This window comes from Mytilus galloprovincialis, chromosome 9, assembly GCF_965363235.1.
Source record: "Mytilus galloprovincialis chromosome 9, xbMytGall1.hap1.1, whole genome shotgun sequence".
In the NCBI taxonomy this organism is placed as follows: Eukaryota; Metazoa; Mollusca; class Bivalvia; order Mytilida; family Mytilidae; genus Mytilus; species Mytilus galloprovincialis.
In genome coordinates this window covers 6509006-6530023 of record NC_134846.1, presented here as the reverse complement: position 1 = coordinate 6530023, position 21018 = coordinate 6509006, and the positions used below count along the sequence as shown (strand labels likewise).

At 32.5% G+C, this 21018-nt stretch overlaps 1 protein-coding gene across 2 annotated transcripts in view; it reads left to right on the top strand.

Annotated features, from left to right (window-relative positions):
* Window positions 1–235: 235 nt before the first annotated feature.
* The window catches only part of LOC143044324 (glutamate receptor U1-like), a 41000-nt gene continuing 20217 nt past the window's right edge, over window positions 236–21018 (top strand). The window contains exons 1-4 of one of the 2 annotated variants that reach the window (XM_076216270.1): window positions 236–441; window positions 850–882; window positions 3016–3207; window positions 14201–14442. In XM_076216270.1, the coding sequence (XP_076072385.1) occupies window positions 376–441; window positions 850–882; window positions 3016–3207; window positions 14201–14442 (533 nt within the window). In that variant the 5' untranslated portion in view covers window positions 236–375. The remainder of the gene's footprint in view (window positions 442–849; window positions 883–3015; window positions 3208–14200; window positions 14443–21018) is intronic. The other variant, XM_076216271.1, reaches the window with a different exon arrangement.

The following is a 21018-nucleotide window of genomic DNA, read 5'->3' as shown; positions in this document are numbered from 1 at the left end:
GAAAACATATATTACACGACCCCCCTTTTTTATCCTTTTTTGCCCATACCGTCATTTTGATCCGTTCAAAGTGCATTGCTTTGCGTAAATGTTCGGTAAAAAAATATTACCAAATGTTGGGAAATATAACCTTTCTTTCAACTTGTGACAATAAAAATTGCTTCTAAATAAATTTGAACATTTAACAAAATAAAATGAAACGGTTAGATAAGAACCACGTGGTGGTGTACATGTATTGATTTTTAAATTTAAATTACTGCTATAAAAGAGGTGCAGATACGCTTAAAAATTTAAATAACGACATATGATACTTTTTGGTTATGGGAATTATATGTGTGTGTCAATAAGTAGTCATATACGTGTGACTGCTTAAACATGGATAAGTGGCATGGATACACAGCGTTTTTACTCGTCTCTGTTTTTTTCATCTCTGCGACCGAGGTAAGGATATTTTCTAAATTTTATTGATTTATTTTATTATATCATTTCAAGGATAACATAACATTTGTTTTATTATTAAGAAAACGTTTAACCTTGTGGTATTTCACGCCCCTTTTGATGGTCTTTTTCTTTTTGAAATTGTGTCTGGAGTGGTTCATTTATTTGTTTTATCGTGTTAATTTTCAAATAATCTAGTATTTTTTTTATTTTTTTATATCTTTACACCCTCCTCTTTTACTATTATTGTGATGCCTCTGCTTTTCAATTCAAGTATCTTATATATGTAAAGTTAAAATTATATATTATTGTTTTTGCTTGCCTTTTCTCTATGTTCCCTTTTATGATCGATTTTTTTTAGAAACAGTTTGATGTTGAAAAAGTTATGGCAATACATATTTATTTTAACAGGGTTTGACTGATTACCGAGTTACTACAATTCTGGTAAGTGTTACCTATTTTTTGCAATACACATATAAAGTCACACATACCGCCGAAAAACAAACAAAATCGAGAACAAAATAATGAACTAGACATCTATATTGTACCATTAGAGTGGTTTTCGAAGACAAAAGGGCATATTATTACAATATACAAGAGGCAACATCGCATATGGTATTGTCCCCTCTTTATTTCTTTTTAACTTGTGTTTATATAATTTCTTTTAGTAAATATTCGTTACCAATAGGATATGTTTACTTAATGTACTCTTGCTTTTATCCAATCGAAATACAATAACATTAGTTTACTAATATAATAATATGATACCCGTTTATCCTTTTTCTACGAAAAATAAACCCCACCAAAACAGACCAAAACTGGAAAAGGACAATTAGTGCTCATACAACAAGCACCGGTGAAAGACGGAGGGACCTAGGGTTCCTAGGGTTAAAGCAAAGAATAAAAGGGGTGTAAAGGTCCGTTTAGACTGGGATCCCGCTAATATATTTATAATCACCTTGTTCTATAATGTAATATGCACATTGATCTTAATTTAAATAGGCGAACCAGTCTAAATGTCCGTTACGATAAATATTGATTTTTTACGATTTTATACCTATTTTCTATTAAAAGGAGGAAGACCATAAAGTTGGTATATTTAACCTATATTTTTATAAATGTCAAAATGTAACAATTTAATTTGTCACATCCTTCATAACTCAAATTACACGTATATTAATCATGAGACAGAAAATTTAAAGATAATTTAATTACCACTATCATAATTGTAGGCAGAATAATCAAAAACTATTCTCATTAGGAACAGTTATGGAACACCAGATTACAGTAAGATCTAGATCATGCACAATTCACGCAGACACATATTATGATTTTGGTAACCAGAATGACCTTGATATTTATAAAACTACAAGCTTGCAAATAAAAGCGTGACCTTAATTCGAATATTGTAATGTATTGCAATTTAGAAAAGATAAGATCACACCTTTTGTGCATGCATCATGCACCTTTTGTGCTGTCAGCTGACGATTTTTTTAAAGTTTAAATGAAAATGTTACCGACTTATTCATTACACAAGATCGAGTTAATAACTTGTGTGCATTTAATTGAATTTCTAATTTTAGCTACTGTCTATTTATTGTAGTATATTCAAATTTTCAAGCCGGGGAAAGGGGGGACTTACCATGTCATCATAATGTCACGATATGAGCTATAATATAATATGGTCCTCCTCTTACGAAAATTCCTGGATCTGCAATCGTGCATATTTTTTTCTCTCAGATGTGAAATGAATGCATCATATAGTTTTCAAACACTTTATCTATCTATAATCATTATCAAATATTCCTGTTTAAAAAGCCATGAATTTTTCGAAAACTAAGGATTATCATATCCCAGGTATATATTACCTTAACCGTATTTGGCGCAACTTTTAGGAATTTCGGGTCCACAATGCTTTTTACCTTTGTACTTTATTTCTATTTTGATCTGAGTGTCAATAATGAGTACGATATAGACTAGAGTCATCAGGGTGAGATAAGTATTAAAAGTTTGAAGCCCCTTACGTAACCTTTTCCCTTTAAAAAAAAACAAATGTTTATCGTTTACTATAATTCTAGTGTGGCAAAAAAAACAACATTTGTATTCATGGCGCGATACATAAACAGGAACAGTATATATCTACGAGGACGATGGGCGGGATTTTCTACAGTAACTTTAATTCTTTAAAACAGCGGTATGTCAGACAGGGACGAACATTTTGTCATACAACAGGAGATTTGCAAACCTATCAAAATGCTTCTACGCAATATTTTTAAAATATGTAATATTTTTTTCTCTCTACATCGGATATAACGTTCCAATACGAACGGACCTGACTGCCGTATTTATACATCACAAACAGCCAAACGAAAACACTTGGAGAAATATTAACACCCTGAGAACAACTGGGACTAATTTTTATACTAAAGTGCACATTTTAAAAGTCGATTTGAAAATTCCAAGTTTTACATTGGCGGTCAATTCTTTTTGTATGTATGGCCTCGTTGTTGGTGAATGGACCCATCATTTTTTTAAAAGGGATCCATCATTTTAAACCATTTTAAATATTGTTTACAGCATCCACCACTTGTCATGTCTCAAGGTGATGGTAATAGCAGAAAGTTTGTTGGTCTTTTACCAGACCTTCTGGACAAAATAGGTCCAATGATGAATGCCACATTTTCCCTGAATCACGTGCAAGATAACAGATATGGAACGTTAGACAACACCGGAAATTGGACCGGGATGATAGGAGAGCTTGTAAATAAAGTAAGTATTATTTAATGCGGTGGTATAAATAAAAAAAAGTAAACAAACAAAAACAAACAAAACAAAAAAACACGTCAGATTAGTTTCCTTTCATTAGACACTTATTAAACCAATTTCTTGTACATCTAACCAAAATGTTCTCGAATTTATTGAACCAATGCATGCGTATATATATATATATATATATATATATATACAACTTGTCTAAACATCAACCCTACAATGTTTGATCTGTATATTTGCTTGTTCAAATTCTTTGTTCTTATACCTCGCTGGGATTCGAACCCATGCTACTGAGATAAAGTGACACTAAATCGCCTGCACTGTAGCCGTCCCGCTAGAGCACACGACCACCTGGGCTTCATAAAAATGAAGCATTCGGTGGCCGGGTGTTACTTTTCCACGTCAGCTTTAATCTAGCGTCGTACTACAGTACATGATATCTAAGGCATGGAGATGTTGATTTTACAGATCAGCTAAATTATCTACATGTATAGGAGAGGATCCTACAAATTAATGTAAGATACAGTCACAGAAAATAATTACATTTATAAATACGTCTGAGCCAGTGATAACTCTACAACAAATTTATCCATCGGGTCACCAGCAGTGATGGTGATACATGGCTGTGTACATTATGTATATTATGTTCCAGACCATACGAGTATTTGGACCGTACGCGTACGGTCCGGACCGTATACGTATACTCGTACGGTCCGACCATACGCGTACGGTCGGACCGTATGAGTATACCCGTACGGTCCAGCTGACCATACATGTTTTGGTATCATATGGGTTAAATTTAAAAAAATAAACAATAACCAAAAATTTGTAGCTTTAGTTCTCCAAGATGCTGTGAATAAGCATACAATTGAAATTAAATGTTTGTTTAATTCTATATCTGAATCCCATTTTTGTACTCTCGCTCCAGTTGACACTAACTACCACAAGGAATGTTATGTTTTTTATTAATTTACATTTACATGTTTGCGTTCCATTCAATACATGTTCCTTTGCATATGCATTTTTTTTTTAAAGTTCACAAATATTATAAAACAATTGTCCTTGTACGTTTTGTTTACATCCGTTAACCTCAATTTCAATGAGCATACTAGCCTTTAATTAATTACTGACATGCTAATTACAGGAGATTAACAGATTAAACTAGCGTGACCTTTTTAAAACGTTAGAATATTAAGTTTTCATTTCAATATCAATTGAACTTTTTATATTAATTTGAGATATAAGATTTTTTTTATCTGTTATTTACATTTGTATCTGATAAACTTGACCCTCTTCTTATTATTAGTTGGACCGTACGCGTACGGTCCGACCGTATGCGTATTTTGAAAAAGTACGCATACGGTCCAAATACTCATACGGTCTGGAACATATATACAACTCGTCTAAACATCAACCCAACATTGTTAGATCTGTAAATTCGCTTTCGCAAATTTTTTTGTTCTTGCCTCGCCGGGATTCGAACCCATGCTACTGAGATATCGTGACACCAAATCGCCTGAACTGTAGCCGTCCCGCTAGACCACACGACCACCTGGGCTTCATAAAAATGAAGCTTTCGGTGACCGGGTGTTACCTTTCCACATCAGATTTAATTTAGCGTCGTACTACAGTACATGATATATATAAGGCTTGGAGATGTTATTTTTACAGATCAGCTAAACATGGGGAAACTATAGATTACTAATCTATTACGTATTATCAACAAACACATTTCATTGATTGATTGTTAATCGTAGGCTCATTAACTTGTTAACAGTTGAGTTTGTGTCGAAGTTATCACGTGGAGCAGGATCTGCGTACCCTCCCGGAGCACCTGAGATCACCCCTTGTTTTTAAATTGGGTTCGTGTTGTTGATTCTTTAAAATTCATATGTGGTTTGTGATATATAAACCACAAGAGTAAGTGCGGGAAAATATTTTTATCGGATTGTAAGTCTATATTTTCAATCCTAGGCTAATTCTAAATTTTCCCTTTGAAAGTTTCACAGTATCTATGTATTGATTTCGTGCTTTCATTAAGTTTGATTGTTTTGTACTGCTAGTATCTGTTCGGCGAATAAAATAGACTTAAAAAGGGGTTCTAAGTAATCATTCATGTGATTTTTTAAAATTTATTTCTCAAGGTGGGGGGGGGGGGGGGGGGGGGGGGGGTTGAGACTCAAGTTTGAAGTGAGGTCAAATGTGCTTGTAAAATTCCATTATAGTATAGTGCTTGGACATAACGTGAACATGGACAAGAAAGTCCCACTAAGGACATAATGATTTTCAGTCTGTGAATCTGTTAGTCTGTCGGTCCGTCTCTCCGTTCGTCTGTCCCACTTTAGGTTAAAGTTTTTGTCTTCAAATTGAAAGTTGCTCGCCCTTGTAGTTTTGGATGAAGTTGAAGTTCAATCAACTTGAAACTTAGTACACATGTTTCCTCTGATATAATCTCTCTTATTTTAATGTCAAATTAGAGATTTAACCCTAATTTCACGTTCTGCTAAGCATAGAAAATGATTGTGCGGAAGGGGCATATATGTACTATGTACACATTTTTGTTTGTAGTATGTCATTGAGTATTTGTACATGTATGCACAATATACTAATAGACCTAAGAAAGAATTACAATGTTCTAGTTACTTCGATCGTCAATGATCAAATATAGTTGAGTGTCTAACTCTTTTGGTGTTGGATTGCTTCCATTTTTTATTAACACTGATTTTTTTTTGGATTTTTTTATTGCTGTATGATTACAAGCAATAATGCCTCTGATTATTTACTATAAATAGAGTGAACAGGTTTTTCTTTTTTACTTAGTTAATAATTGTGTGTTGGATTTCTGCCACGTGTGACTTCTTCTTCTTTCTTATTTTTTTTTTCTTAACTTATATCCCCTTCTTTTCCAATAATTCGTCACATCTTAAACACTTTTTTCTTATTGCCCATTTTACATCTTTCATTATGAAGATATTTTAATTCCAAAATACAATACATATAAAAGACGTTTGGTCAGATCATAGATGGTATTACATCTATGGTCAGATAAATGTAATATCACCCCAGAGTGTAACACCTTCACTGATTTTAACATGTTTAAATATTAATTAAAAACTGATAAAAAGTTTCATTGCCGTTCCCTCTTAAAGGACTCTGTCACAATGGAATTTCTTTAACATGTTTAAATAATTATTATCATGTTTTATGTATACAAACCCTTGAATGTTAATTAGCTGCAAATGTCAAAATAGTTGGATTTATTGCATCTATCACTGGCATCAGTGGGAATACCACATCAGAATAAATAGAGTTTAATTGGTTTGACAAATAACTGATGCATTTACGACTGTGGTTAGACTTGCTACATGTCCCTTCCTAATTATTATTATTTTTTTCAATTTTGCCCCTTTAATAATTTTACTGCTATAACTAGGAGATTACAATTATACTGACATCTGCAGGAGGAAACAGAGGAAAACGTTACCATTACCGCCTATGGAGAATTAAATACGGACATCTGTTTAGTTTCAGATACTTATGATATAATCAATATATTGATATATTTAATCTGAATTTCTCACCCTTTTCATGTATCATAGAGCATGAAAAAGTGACCTATTCCAGCGGCTCATCTCTACCTCTAATTATATAGCAAGTGTCCCCCCGAGAACGTAAGAATGTATGTTCATAGTTCATTGTAAATTTTATCATTGTTTTGCCGTATATTCTACTCTTGTCGACAACTATTATGTTACCGTGCAACTTATATCTTTGTTATTTTCCATGCTTTTATTTCCGAAGAGATGATTTAATTTTAGAGCATCTGTTGATTTTTAGAAAATCGATCTAATCTATTTTTATCGTACTTTACGTTCTAGAAATTAACCCCAGGTGTGCGTGCTACTTTAAAAAACATATTATTTCAAGCAACTGTCAGTATTCTACGGAAGCCGATAAGGGCCATTGAAAAAAAATATTTTATGTCGTAATTACGACATAGCATGTCGTTATTTCGACATAACATGTCGTTATTACGACATCGCTATGTCGTTATTTCGACATAACCTGTCGTTATAACGACATCGCTTTGTCGTAATTTCGACATAACATGTCGTAATAACGACATCACTGTGTCGTTATAACGATTTAAAGCTATGTCGCCGTAATACGGAAGCCGACAAGGGCCATTCAAAAAAAATATTTTATGTCGTAATTACGACATAGCATGTCGTTATTTCGACATAACATGTCGTTATTACGACATCGCTATGTCGTTATTTCGACATAACCTGTCGTTATAACGACATCGCTTTGTCGTAATTTCGACATAACATGTCGTAATAACGACATCACTGTGTCGTTATAACGATTTAAAGCTATGTCGTAATAATGACATCGCTATATATATATATATAAAAGAATAGGTAGTATGATTGCCAAGAGACTAAATGACACAGAAATTAACAACTATAGGTCATCATAATGCCCCCAATAAATAGAAAAGCCCCGCATAGTAAGCTATAAAAGAGGGACGAAAGATACCAGATGGAGAGTCCCCGAAATGCTGTGTGGCAGACAGTGTTATTAATTAATTATTAGCTCCCTTGGTAAAACTCCAAATTTCATATTTAATGTATTTCATTGTTAAATAATTTACATGAAGCTTAATAAGTATATATTTGTTAATTGCATAGCTTTTGCTATTTGAATCCATTGGTTAAAGATATTTATTTATATTGTAAAGTTTAATATTTGCATCGTCGCAAAATCTTTGGTTACCTTCTTTGGTTTCCTTCTGTGCGAAAGTTATATATTTTATAGATCCCATTTAATTTCATTCAGTTACCGACATATCGTGGAAGGGCTGCGGTAAAAACTTCAATTTTTTGGAAGAATTATATATGGAACTATACGTGGACGGACATTCAGCCCTACCAAGGCAAGCTAAGCTTTCCACATCCCAATTCATAAACGCAAACTACATGGCTTCTTGTAATAACACGGTGGGTATGGTTGTCCTGCGAGAGAACGTTCTGTGCTGGTGATTTGGTCCTGACGGATGCTGGTGATCAATGAAAAAATGTAAACAAAGACGAAAATGATGATTTTTGACGTTTTCACTCATAAAAAATAGAAGAAAACAGTTGAGATTTTTCAATTTTGTTTCTTATGGGTTCATATGTAAACCATTAAAAAGTTGACCCTCTAAACTGTTTCAGTAAGCGTAACACAAAAATGCTCATTTTCAGAAAATCTAGAACTGAAAAAATAAAAAAAAAATGCTCATAGAGTCCGCTTTCTATACCGCAATCCACACGACAAAACTATTTTGTGAAAAAAAATTGCAATTTATTAAAATTTAGCATTTTCTCAATTTATTCATGTCCTGATACTGTGCTGGTGGGTCCTGTCATTGTGCTGGTGGGTCCTGATACGGTGCTGGTGATTTTGGATAAGAAGTTGGTCATATTTGAAACAAATGTTACAAAATCAATAAAATTGGGCAGATAATTGTTGTCAATAGGATCTATGACTCCTATTTTGATCTATTTTAGCTCTTGTGCATCCATTTGGCTGTTTAATATGTGTTTTCAAATTATCAATACTTGTATTACATAATTACATAAAAGGGCAACATCTTTCGTCCAATATCAGATAACAATATATAGTATCTAAAATAAGAATAGTTTTATTAAGATATTAAATGCCCCTTACATTGATGCTTCAACAATGATCAAAGCCCATGCCGCATAGACATGCTACGAGATATTTTAAATTTTGAAATTGACATATACTAGTCTGCCCTTTCATAAAATAGTGATTTTTTTTTAGTGTTCTATCGAACTTTCGAAAAAAAATACCTGATAACCGTTCAGACAAAAAAATTATGTTGAAAAAATCTTACAGATACAGCAAGTGATTCTTAATAGCTATAAGATACATTTGTCTTTTAAAATACAACTTTTAAATCTTACGGGAAACTATTCCAAGCTTAAAACTTTCACTGTAACCTCGCTCCAACTTATCCCCCCCCCCCCCAAAAAAAAAAAACAACCCCAAAACAAACAAACCCGCAATACTATTGTCATTCTTATAGTCAGCACTAAATTGTTCACAAACAAATGTGTGTAAAGCTGCTAAAGACATATGATTCAAACGCTCAGAAAGTCCTTTGTTCTATATTTTTGCTCTCCATTTTTATGCAAAACCTTTTACATTTTTATTTTATGGGTTATTGTTGAAGGTCGTACGATGACGCATGGTTGTTAACACATACTTCCATTGGTTTCTTATGGAAATTTGTCCATTGACAACAAACATACCACATCATTTACTTTATATAAGTATTGTATAAATTACAACGTATTTTGGTGATCTTGCAAAATGATCGTAAACATATTTTCTTATCTTAAAAGGGGGCAAGGAGGGTTCCATTAACAGGCCAATAAATCAGATTACAGTTAATTTAAAAAAAAAATAAAAAAATAGGGGTATTTTTTCTCTCATAATAACAGTAAACAGATTCACAACAATGTCAATTTCAAGAAAGCAGACAACAGTTAATTAGTCAATAACAGTACAGCATCAATGATCTTGAATATATGCCACTTTTAACTAAAATATAAAGGCACAGAACCAGGACATAGGAGCACAGAACCAGGACCGTTTTTCTTATCACCAGCACAGCGTCAGGACAATTCCGTTTAACGAACTTGCACGACTTTTGCAATATAATATTGTTGTAATATACTTTGCATGGTACTTATGACGCATCAGAGAAAAATTAAGCAACAAAACAGTCGTTTTATTGCCGTTCTGATACAATGTAAACAAACCCACCAGCACAGAATCAGGACCTACCAGCACCTGACAGGACCAAATCACCAGCACATAACGTTCTCTCGCAGGACAACCATACCCACCGTGAATAAGGGTGAATTGAAGTATTGATTGCTCTATTTCTACTTTCAAACGTTGGGCACGATGTTCCTACAACACCACGTTACACTTAAAATGCGGCGTCGAAAAGGGATTTTGACTTCGATTAATTTTTGCAAGTTTAATTCGGTTTTTTATATGTTGGTTGATTCTGGTTCTGTTCGTTTTGTGATGTCATTTTATCATTAGTTACCTCAAGTTGTGAAAATCGATTTAATAATGTTTACCCTTAAAGTTATTTCAACTAAAAATGCAGAACTGTCGGAAGTAATGTAGGAAGGAAAGATGGGACGGAAGTTTCAATAAAAGGATGTCTAACTTTCAAGGTGCATTTCATCTGTCATTGTAAAATTTCTATATCTCAATTGAACCCAATACAAATATATCTGACACTGCAAGTAAATCGAACATTTTTACCCTTGGTTACATTTGAATAGAATTGTATTTTCCCTGGCACACAAGTTGTCGAAAAACACCCCTTCAATTACTTGAACCTTGGCTTGAGAATTATTTCCCAAGTCATCTATAGTGTTCAACTTCTGATATACATTTTAAAATATAGTAATCTACTCCTGGATCGTCCGCGAAAACGGCTAATATAATCCCGGGTTTTTATTAATTCGATGAAACAGTTTTCGTCGCTGTTTGGGATTCGTCTTTCAATTACCTCCATTTCATGCACAAGTTTCATGACGAAAAGTTTCGGCTTCGCTAGTACAGGAATTACTTTCATCACGACAGTAATAACATGAATAGCAGGACAAATCGCGAAGTAAAACATTCCGTGAACTGGTATTAAGTCTTTTAATATTGGTGATTGCACCTTACTGAAGTGACGACTTTAAATGGTCTATTTCGGAGTACTTCCGCAACATAAATTTCAATTCGCATTTTACATTTAGAGGACTGTCTTGGTGTCTCCAATTTGTCTTTGCAAAAGTTGGACGAAGTTCATGTGATTTTTTTCCCCATTTCCCCATTCTATTAAATAAATCGTTAAAAGCTATAAACTATTAATAAAAATTGCAAAATTTAATCTGTGTCGAACCTATGTCCCGGGCGGAGTCTATAGCAACATGCACTATTCTTTTTTTCGGCAGCAATCATCAACCTCTTTTTCCAAATTTCATAACACGATTTGTTGTTAATTATCATGAACATTTAATTGAAACTTTAGCACATGTAACGTCGGAAATTAGCGTCTTTCGGATTTTAGACGTTTTCAGACGTTTGGACAAATTGGCTATCGTTTTGTAATGTGTGGAATCATTTTATTCCTTGAAGACCCAAATATGTAGTTAATAAGAAAAGTATCTTGGCATTTTTTACTCTTCGTGTATCTAACTATTGTTTTGATCAATTATAAAAAAATACGCGTTAACTGCTTTGAAAAATGAAATATCAACTTAGACAAAATGGCTACCGTTTGAAAAACGACTGAGAAGAGAAGATTTTATTGAATCAGCAATATTTGAACGCACGAACAATGAGGCAAATATTTGTACTTTTGTTAGATATTATTATTGTCTTACTCTTTTTATTCATTTTCTGCTATATCTACTTATAAAATTCACTTTCAGTCGTTGAGTTAACGAAATACGTCGTTGGACATTTTTCTTATTCCAGCTTAATATGCAGTCACCGAGTCAAATGAAATTTGGCAAAATAACAGCTTTATCGCCACAAAGAACCGACACATGTCGCTGTTCCTGCCAAGAATAAAAAAAGATCAGAGAATAAGAAATAGGATCACTTTACATAAGAGTTAAAACAGTTTTTCATAAATGTAACGTTGGACATCCGTTTTTTTCACATAGCTTTGTAATTGTAATCCTCAAATAAACTGGGTATTACTTACTATATGATCAACAGCTGTAAAAACATAATTTAAAACATGTGTTTAATATTGGTTCGTGTTTTCTAACATTCCGTGACTGAATTAAAGTATATAACTATGCGCAAGCCTTATTTTAGTATTAGAATTGTCATCTGATAAAGTCATGCCGATTATAAGATACACAGTTTTCTCTGCTTTCAAATCTTTCTGTTTGAACCCGTCGAACTGGGACTTATCAATTATTGATAATATTAATTATTTGGAAAACAAAAGGTCCTGGAATGGAGTATTTTTTAATCAACAGCATTGTCCTATATAAGTTAAAAATAAAGTTGAATTCTTTGATTCGCTGTTTTACGTCATGCCCGCTAACAAATTGAAAACTGTACCTATACGCCTTATTTTAGTCCAGATTTTTAGTATTCGCATTGTTATCTTAGAAAGTCTAACTGATTAAAATACTACAATAGGTAACAATTTGACAATTAAGTAGTGTCAACCCTATGATTATGACCCGTGTAATACTATATAGCATATTAATCCTGAATACACCGTTTGGTGGTGCGCCTGTCAGATGCGGAACGTACAGATAAGGTAATCGGTAACAGGTGAATATACTATTGGTATCGGTATCGGACTCGACCCGGAACTTCTTAATTATTGGCAATATTAATTACGTGGAAAACAAAAGGGTCTGGAGTGGTGTAATTTTTAATCTACATGTGACCTTTGTACTATATTAGTTATATATACAGTTGATTTTTTTTATTTGTCGTTTTTACGTGATGATGGCTGACAAATTGGACCTCGTAATTTTAGTATTATAGATAGCGATGTCGTTATTACGACATAGCTATGTCGTTAAAACGACATAGTGTATGTCGTTATTACGACATGTTATGTCGAAATTACGACATAGCGATGTCGTTTTAACGACATGTTATTTCGAAATTACGACATAGCGATGTCGTAATAACGACATGTTATGTCGAAATTACGACATGCTATGTCGTAATTACGACATAATTTTTTTTTTGAATGGCCCTTATCGGCTTCCGTAGTATTCTACGCGAATATAGTGCAAAGAATAATCGGTTATTGTTTAAATGTGCGGACTATGCATATAATTTATCCAGCCGGCGACGTTCTCAACATTTTCAAAATCCATTTTGATGTCTTGTTTGCAATCTTTGGGATGTTTTCGGGGTAGGTGGTAGACGAAAGAGAGATTGAGACATGATAGTGCTATTAGGTAAATGTTTTGAATTTTACGATGATGCAGGTTTCAATTTAAGAGCTTCAAAAACAAAATTGTAATATTTTGTTCGAAAAGTTTGATTTTGAATATAAAATACACTTTTAATAAGATCTACTTCTGGAAACCTATATAACATGAAAATTTTGAATCTCGTCTTTCGTTTTCATACTTTGTTGAAATACCTAGTACCCTACCACCTATCCCGGTTTTACATTCTTTCCAGACATGATAAAAATACCGGCGACGTCGGCGGTCAAAATAAACGTCATTTGCGCTAATTCTTCAGGCTCATGTTTTGTTATGAAGAAATTTTATTACTTTACAACAAATAATATGCATCATGTCATACAGAATTAAAATCTACTATAATTCATTAGCTTCTTTATATTCTAAATTTAACTAGTAAAAATGAACAAAACAATAAGAAAATACTTGTTTTTTATTATCATGAAAAGGAGAAAAATTACTTGTCTAAGAAAATGTTTATACCTTGCTATCCCTACAAGAGGTCTTGACTGAACATTGTACCCCTAATTTGGTTTTTTTACCCATTATGTCTGTGTGTTTTATGCATGCGTCGTTGTGAATATGATACAATTTGATGCGACTGTCATACAAGTAAGAGGTTTAGCAAGCTATAAAACCAAATTCAATCCACCATTTCCTACATAAGAAAATGCCTGTACCAAGTCAGGAATATGACAGTTGTTATCCATTCGTTTGATGTGTTTGAGCTTTCCATTTTGACATTTGATTAGAGACTCTCTGTTTTGAATTTTCTTCGGAGTTCAGTATTTTAATAATTTTTCTTTTTTGTAGTAAAGTAACGAGACGCTATATCGTGAGAAGCAAGATATATCTTTATTTGGTGGTTAAAATAGGGGTGGTTACGCTCTATACGGCATATCCTGATTAGTTATATAACGAACAATCGTTTTTTATGAATTTTATTCCAGCAATCTGATATAGCAGCAGCGGCCTTGACCGTTACAGTCGAACGAGCAAATGCAGTACATTTTTCGCAGCCATTTCTAGACTCTGGACTATCTATTGTCATGAAAAAACCTACTGCTGATGGTATATCCTGGAAGAGATGGAAGGGTTTACTAAGCTTTCTTAAACCTTTCAAGACGGGAGTATGGATTGCTGTTATTTGTTCCTATGCCATTGTTTCCTTGCTTTACGGAATTATTCTACAGTAAGATTTTATTGTATGTCATTGACGTAGATATGAAGGGCTTGTTTCTCTTTTCTCGTTTTTTATATAGATAAGACCGTTTGTTTTCCCGTTTGAATGGTTTTACACAAGTAATTTTGGGGGCCTTTATAGCTTGTTGTTCGGGGTGAGCCAAGGCTCCGTGTTGAAGGCCGTACATTGACCTATAATGGTTTACTTTTATAAATTTTTATTTGGATGGAGAGTTGTCTCATTGGCACTCACACCACATATTCCTATATCTATTGTATGATTAAGTAAGAGGTCACAATTCCAAGTGGTAATAATTCAGATTACAAACCTATATGAAAATGTCTTTGAAGTGTCATTTACAAGAGTGCTTTGAACGTATGCAACTACAGATTAAGGGTCAGAATCATCCGATGGGTTTTAAAATGAAAAATGACAGAGTGGAGGAGACGGGATGAAGAATAAATAATATTATAAGGATAGAGAAAATTGTATGGAAATTAAAGTTTACAGCATATACGACCTCCCCCTTACAGGTTTTCCTTTGAAACCTCTTTTTTTTTTATAAATTTCTTCTAAAAATTCTCAGACTCGAATAATCTAGTTTCTCCTAAATGATAGTATTTTACAGCCGTCAGTAAATTTGCCTATTTACATGTACTTAGAAGATTTTAAGAGGATGTAAATGAAAAAAAAAAATGATTAGCAATTAGCAATTTCAGATCTATAGAACATTGTATGTATGATTGTTACCTGTCGAAATGTTTTACGTTAAGTTTGAAGTCTTACACATGACAAGCATCAGCCTTTCAAAAGGGCTAGTCGACTCTTAGCTGATGAAAATGGAAAGTGCTCTCGCTTTGTAGATTGATTCATTTACTAGAATAGCCACGTGCAGCAATCAACAAATTTTACCACACACGTGAGGTAACACGTTATGAAGTAGTATATATCGTTTAACGTTGTTGTTTACGAAACTCCAGAAGATTCGACTATTTACAGATAAAAGTTACCTGTGTACCAATATCATGAATATGCATGATTTATAGGGAAAACGGTACTATTTATTCTGCCATAGGCGACAATGTTAACATTTTCTAAATTTACCACTTTTTAAGATAAAAACCTGGATAAAACAGTTATATGTTGTGTTAGTACTTTATAACTCTGTTTTAAAAATTAAAGCCAAATAGTATCATGACCAACTTCCAACGGAGCTTGTTTATGTTATCCATGCCCACCGTCATTTTGCACCAAATTTATGAAATTTTGCAAGTCTTTTCGAATAATTCTCTAGAAAATATTTCAATAGGTTTTAAAATTTATATTGTAAATATACACACTGCAGTTATTCATAGATAAATAAAAAATATATTGTACCCTTACATCCAATCACAGCGCTCCTAATTTGACTTCCTTCACCTGCCTTGGGTACACAAAAGGCCAACCTAATGCTGGGAAAATTAAATACTACCGTTTTCCCTATACTGTGACATAAAAGATATAAAGAATTCTTATGACATTATTAATGCAATACTGGGCTATTGTGAAAACCTTGGCTATAATAAATACTTGTATGTCCCCAGTACTTAAAGAAACATAGATCATTTTATGTGCCCACCCCTACATGCTGGTTTACCTCATTCTCTACTTCTTTCAGAAAAGCCTTAATAAACAACCTGTATCCAATCATATCTTATCTTATTTAAAAAGAATGATAAATAGTTCCATTTAAACAGATAAAATGGACAGTTCCATTCAATTTGTATTCATTTTATCAAAAATTTACAAGAAATGCACAAATTCAAGATTTTTCATACTAATCTCCATTCCATGCTTTAGTATATGCCATATTGTGGTTAAAAATTTTAGAGCTTGTTATAAAATCTATTATTCTGTCTTGAGATGATGAAAACAAAGATATTAGACACTTTAAACATTAAATATGCAAACTACTCAGCTGTAAAGTTGCCTTTGTTGCCTGTATTAATCAATGAAAAAGCTGAATTATGTCCCTTGGGAGAATTAATTTCCAACAAAAGTCCTTGCAAACAGTAGGAAATGAAAAATTATTTATGTCTGATATAATAAAAGAAAGAAACTACAAAATGAAGCACTTTTGAAATATTTGCTGCATGCATTATCAAGAATGTGAACTATTCTTTACCCAGGAGAGTATAAATTCTATGTAAATTTAGCCTCAAGTGGGCCTCTTTTTTTCTTAGATGAACAATTCTAACACTGAAAATGCTTTCAATGTGACCAAATATTGCCTAATTCCATAAACAGTACAAACTAAACCAGACAATTTCCCATATTTATAGATTATGTTTACAGAAATACCCAAGTTATACATTTAGGGAATTACGCAGCAAAAAAGGCAAACAGTTCAGTAAAAAATATTTGTCGCGACTTGAATTCTGGTGTTTCCAATTGAAAAAATCATTGCGAAAGGTGAAATCAAATACAAAAGAACTATAATATGGTGCATTTTACACAATATAGTTAATATTGATATCCTAGAATAAAGTTTTATATCATTACGAATCAATTTGACCTATCATGATGACTCAGCACTTTTCTCAACACAGTATTGGTCTCAGTGAAAAATTTCTATTCTTTGTGATAAAAATCAAATGTACTAATCAAAAGCTTCAAAATAGTATAAAAGAATTGAAGTTTGAGTGACTTTGATTTCCCTTGCTATCTTCAGTATACTGTGACATAAAAGATATAAAGAATTCTTATGACATTATTAATGCAATACTGGGCTATTGTGAAAACCTTGGCTATAATAAATACTTGTATGTCCCCAGTACTTAAAGAAACATAGATCATTTTATGTGCCCACCCCTACATGCTGGTTTACCTCATTCTCTACTTCTTTCAGAAAAGCCTTAATAAACAACCTGTATCCAATCATATCTTATCTTATTTAAAAAGAATGATAAATAGTTCCATTTAAACAGATAAAATGGACAGTTCCATTCAATTTGTATTCATTTTATCAAAAATTTACAAGAAATGCACAAATTCAAGATTTTTCATACTAATCTCCATTCCATGCTTTAGTATATGCCATATTGTGGTTAAAAATTTTAGAGCTTGTTATAAAATCTATTATTCTGTCTTGAGATGATGAAAACAAAGATATTAGACACTTTAAACATTAAATATGCAAACTACTCAGCTGTAAAGTTGCCTTTGTTGCCTGTATTAATCAATGAAAAAGCTGAATTATGTCCCTTGGGAGAATTAATTTCCAACAAAAGTCCTTGCAAACAGTAGGAAATGAAAAATTATTTATGTCTGATATAATAAAAGAAAGAAACTACAAAATGAAGCACTTTTGAAATATTTGCTGCATGCATTATCAAGAATGTGAACTATTCTTTACCCAGGAGAGTATAAATTCTATGTAAATTTAGCCTCAAGTGGGCCTCTTTTTTTCTTAGATGAACAATTCTAACACTGAAAATGCTTTCAATGTGACCAAATATTGCCTAATTCCATAAACAGTACAAACTAAACCAGACAATTTCCCATATTTATAGATTATGTTTACAGAAATACCCAAGTTATACATTTAGGGAATTACGCAGCAAAAAAGGCAAACAGTTCAGTAAAAAATATTTGTCGCGACTTGAATTCTGGTGTTTCCAATTGAAAAAATCATTGCGAAAGGTGAAATCAAATACAAAAGAACTATAATATGGTGCATTTTACACAATATAGTTAATATTGATATCCTAGAATAAAGTTTTATATCATTACGAATCAATTTGACCTATCATGATGACTCAGCACTTTTCTCAACACAGTATTGGTCTCAGTGAAAAATTTCTATTCTTTGTGATAAAAATCAAATGTACTAATCAAAAGCTTCAAAATAGTATAAAAGAATTGAAGTTTGAGTGACTTTGATTTCCCTTGCTATCTTCAGTATACTGTGACATAAAAGATATAAAGAATTCTTATGACATTATTAATGCAATACTGGGCTATTGTGAAAACCTTGGCTATAATAAATACTTGTATGTCCCCAGTACTTAAAGAAACATAGATCATTTTATGTGCCCACCCCTACATGCTGGTTTACCTCATTCTCTACTTCTTTCAGAAAAGCCTTAATAAACAACCTGTATCCAATCATATCTTATCTTATTTAAAAAGAATGATAAATAGTTCCATTTAAACAGATAAAATGGACAGTTCCATTCAATTTGTATTCATTTTATCAAAAATTTACAAGAAATGCACAAATTCAAGATTTTTCATACTAATCTCCATTCCATGCTTTAGTATATGCCATATTGTGGTTAAAAATTTTAGAGCTTGTTATAAAATCTATTATTCTGTCTTGAGATGATGAAAACAAAGATATTAGACACTTTAAACATTAAATATGCAAACTACTCAGCTGTAAAGTTGCCTTTGTTGCCTGTATTAATCAATGAAAAAGCTGAATTATGTCCCTTGGGAGAATTAATTTCCAACAAAAGTCCTTGCAAACAGTAGGAAATGAAAAATTATTTATGTCTGATATAATAAAAGAAAGAAACTACAAAATGAAGCACTTTTGAAATATTTGCTGCATGCATTATCAAGAATGTGAACTATTCTTTACCCAGGAGAGTATAAATTCTATGTAAATTTAGCCTCAAGTGGGCCTCTTTTTTTCTTAGATGAACAATTCTAACACTGAAAATGCTTTCAATGTGACCAAATATTGCCTAATTCCATAAACAGTACAAACTAAACCAGACAATTTCCCATATTTATAGATTATGTTTACAGAAATACCCAAGTTATACATTTAGGGAATTACGCAGCAAAAAAGGCAAACAGTTCAGTAAAAAATATTTGTCGCGACTTGAATTCTGGTGTTTCCAATTGAAAAAATCATTGCGAAAGGTGAAATCAAATACAAAAGAACTATAATATGGTGCATTTTACACAATATAGTTAATATTGATATCCTAGAATAAAGTTTTATATCATTACGAATCAATTTGACCTATCATGATGACTCAGCACTTTTCTCAACACAGTATTGGTCTCAGTGAAAAATTTCTATTCTTTGTGATAAAAATCAAATGTACTAATCAAAAGCTTCAAAATAGTATAAAAGAATTGAAGTTTGAGTGACTTTGATTTCCCTTGCTATCTTCAGTATAGGGAAAACGGTACTATTTATTCTGCCATAGGCGACAATGTTAACATTTTCTAAATTTACCACTTTTTAAGATAAAAACCTGGATAAAACAGTTATATGTTGTGTTAGTACTTTATAACTCTGTTTTAAAAATTAAAGCCAAATAGTATCATGACCAACTTCCAACGGAGCTTGTTTATGTTATCCATGCCCACCGTCATTTTGCACCAAATTTATGAAATTTTGCAAGTCTTTTCGAATAATTCTCTAGAAAATATTTCAATAGGTTTTAAAATTTATATTGTAAATATACACACTGCAGTTATTCATAGATAAATAAAAAATATATTGTACCCTTACATCCAATCACAGCGCTCCTAATTTGACTTCCTTCACCTGCCTTGGGTACACAAAAGGCCAACCTAATGCTGGGAAAATTAAATACTACCGTTTTCCCTTAATGACCAGGCAAAATCTAATTTCTAAAATAGAGAGGACAAATCCGATACTCTACGGAATTGAAGGACATTTACTAGGTTTGCATTGTCCTAACCAATCAATAAACTTTGATTATTCACGTCTCGTAATATCTTCCAATCAGGTAGCAAGAAAAATTCACGCACTGACTGTCCATCGATCAATTCTTAATATCGACTCCTAGGAGTCGATAATGATTTCCATGCTATCTGCTCGTTGAATAGCGCATGTACAGTAGGTGACCTGTTGCAAGTAAAAATCACACGCACCCTATCCAATTCGCCGTTTCAGAATCTAATGCATTCTGGGTAATATTTTCAAAAGTGTACACCAAAACGTCCTGTTGGTTAAAAATATCATAAACAATGGAAATTTAACCAATGACATGACATTATTTTCATTTTGGGGTACGAACAATAAAATTGCCCATGATGCTTTAGATTCCGAAACTGACAATTTCTTCTGCCAAACCTTTAAACCCCGTAAACCTCCTTTGCAGAATAAACATACCATTTTAGTTCATTGTTATATAAATAAAACTAATTTGGCTTTGTCCTAAAATTTGAAATATTTTCTACTGGACTTTATGTGATGCTTGTTTTAGTTGAAGACAATTTTATTTTGCGAGGGAGGTGGTGATTTACATTTATTTTATCATGATGTTTTAATTACGTAAAATCATGCGATTCTGGTATTTGAGGAAAATACTTAAATAAAAATAATTCTTTTCTGTAAGATATTAAATATGGATATATTATTGCAATATAACATTTCCCACAAAAAGTAACCAAAAGTTAGCGTGCAATGAATTCTAATATTGCTCTAGTGCAATAAATCTTCAAAATTCATGACGTCATCAATGACAAACACTTAGTTTAAACCAATTTTTACTTTCAAATATTATATTGCTATACAATAAAAGGGTTATTGCATGAATATTCGGGAAACTTGTTTCT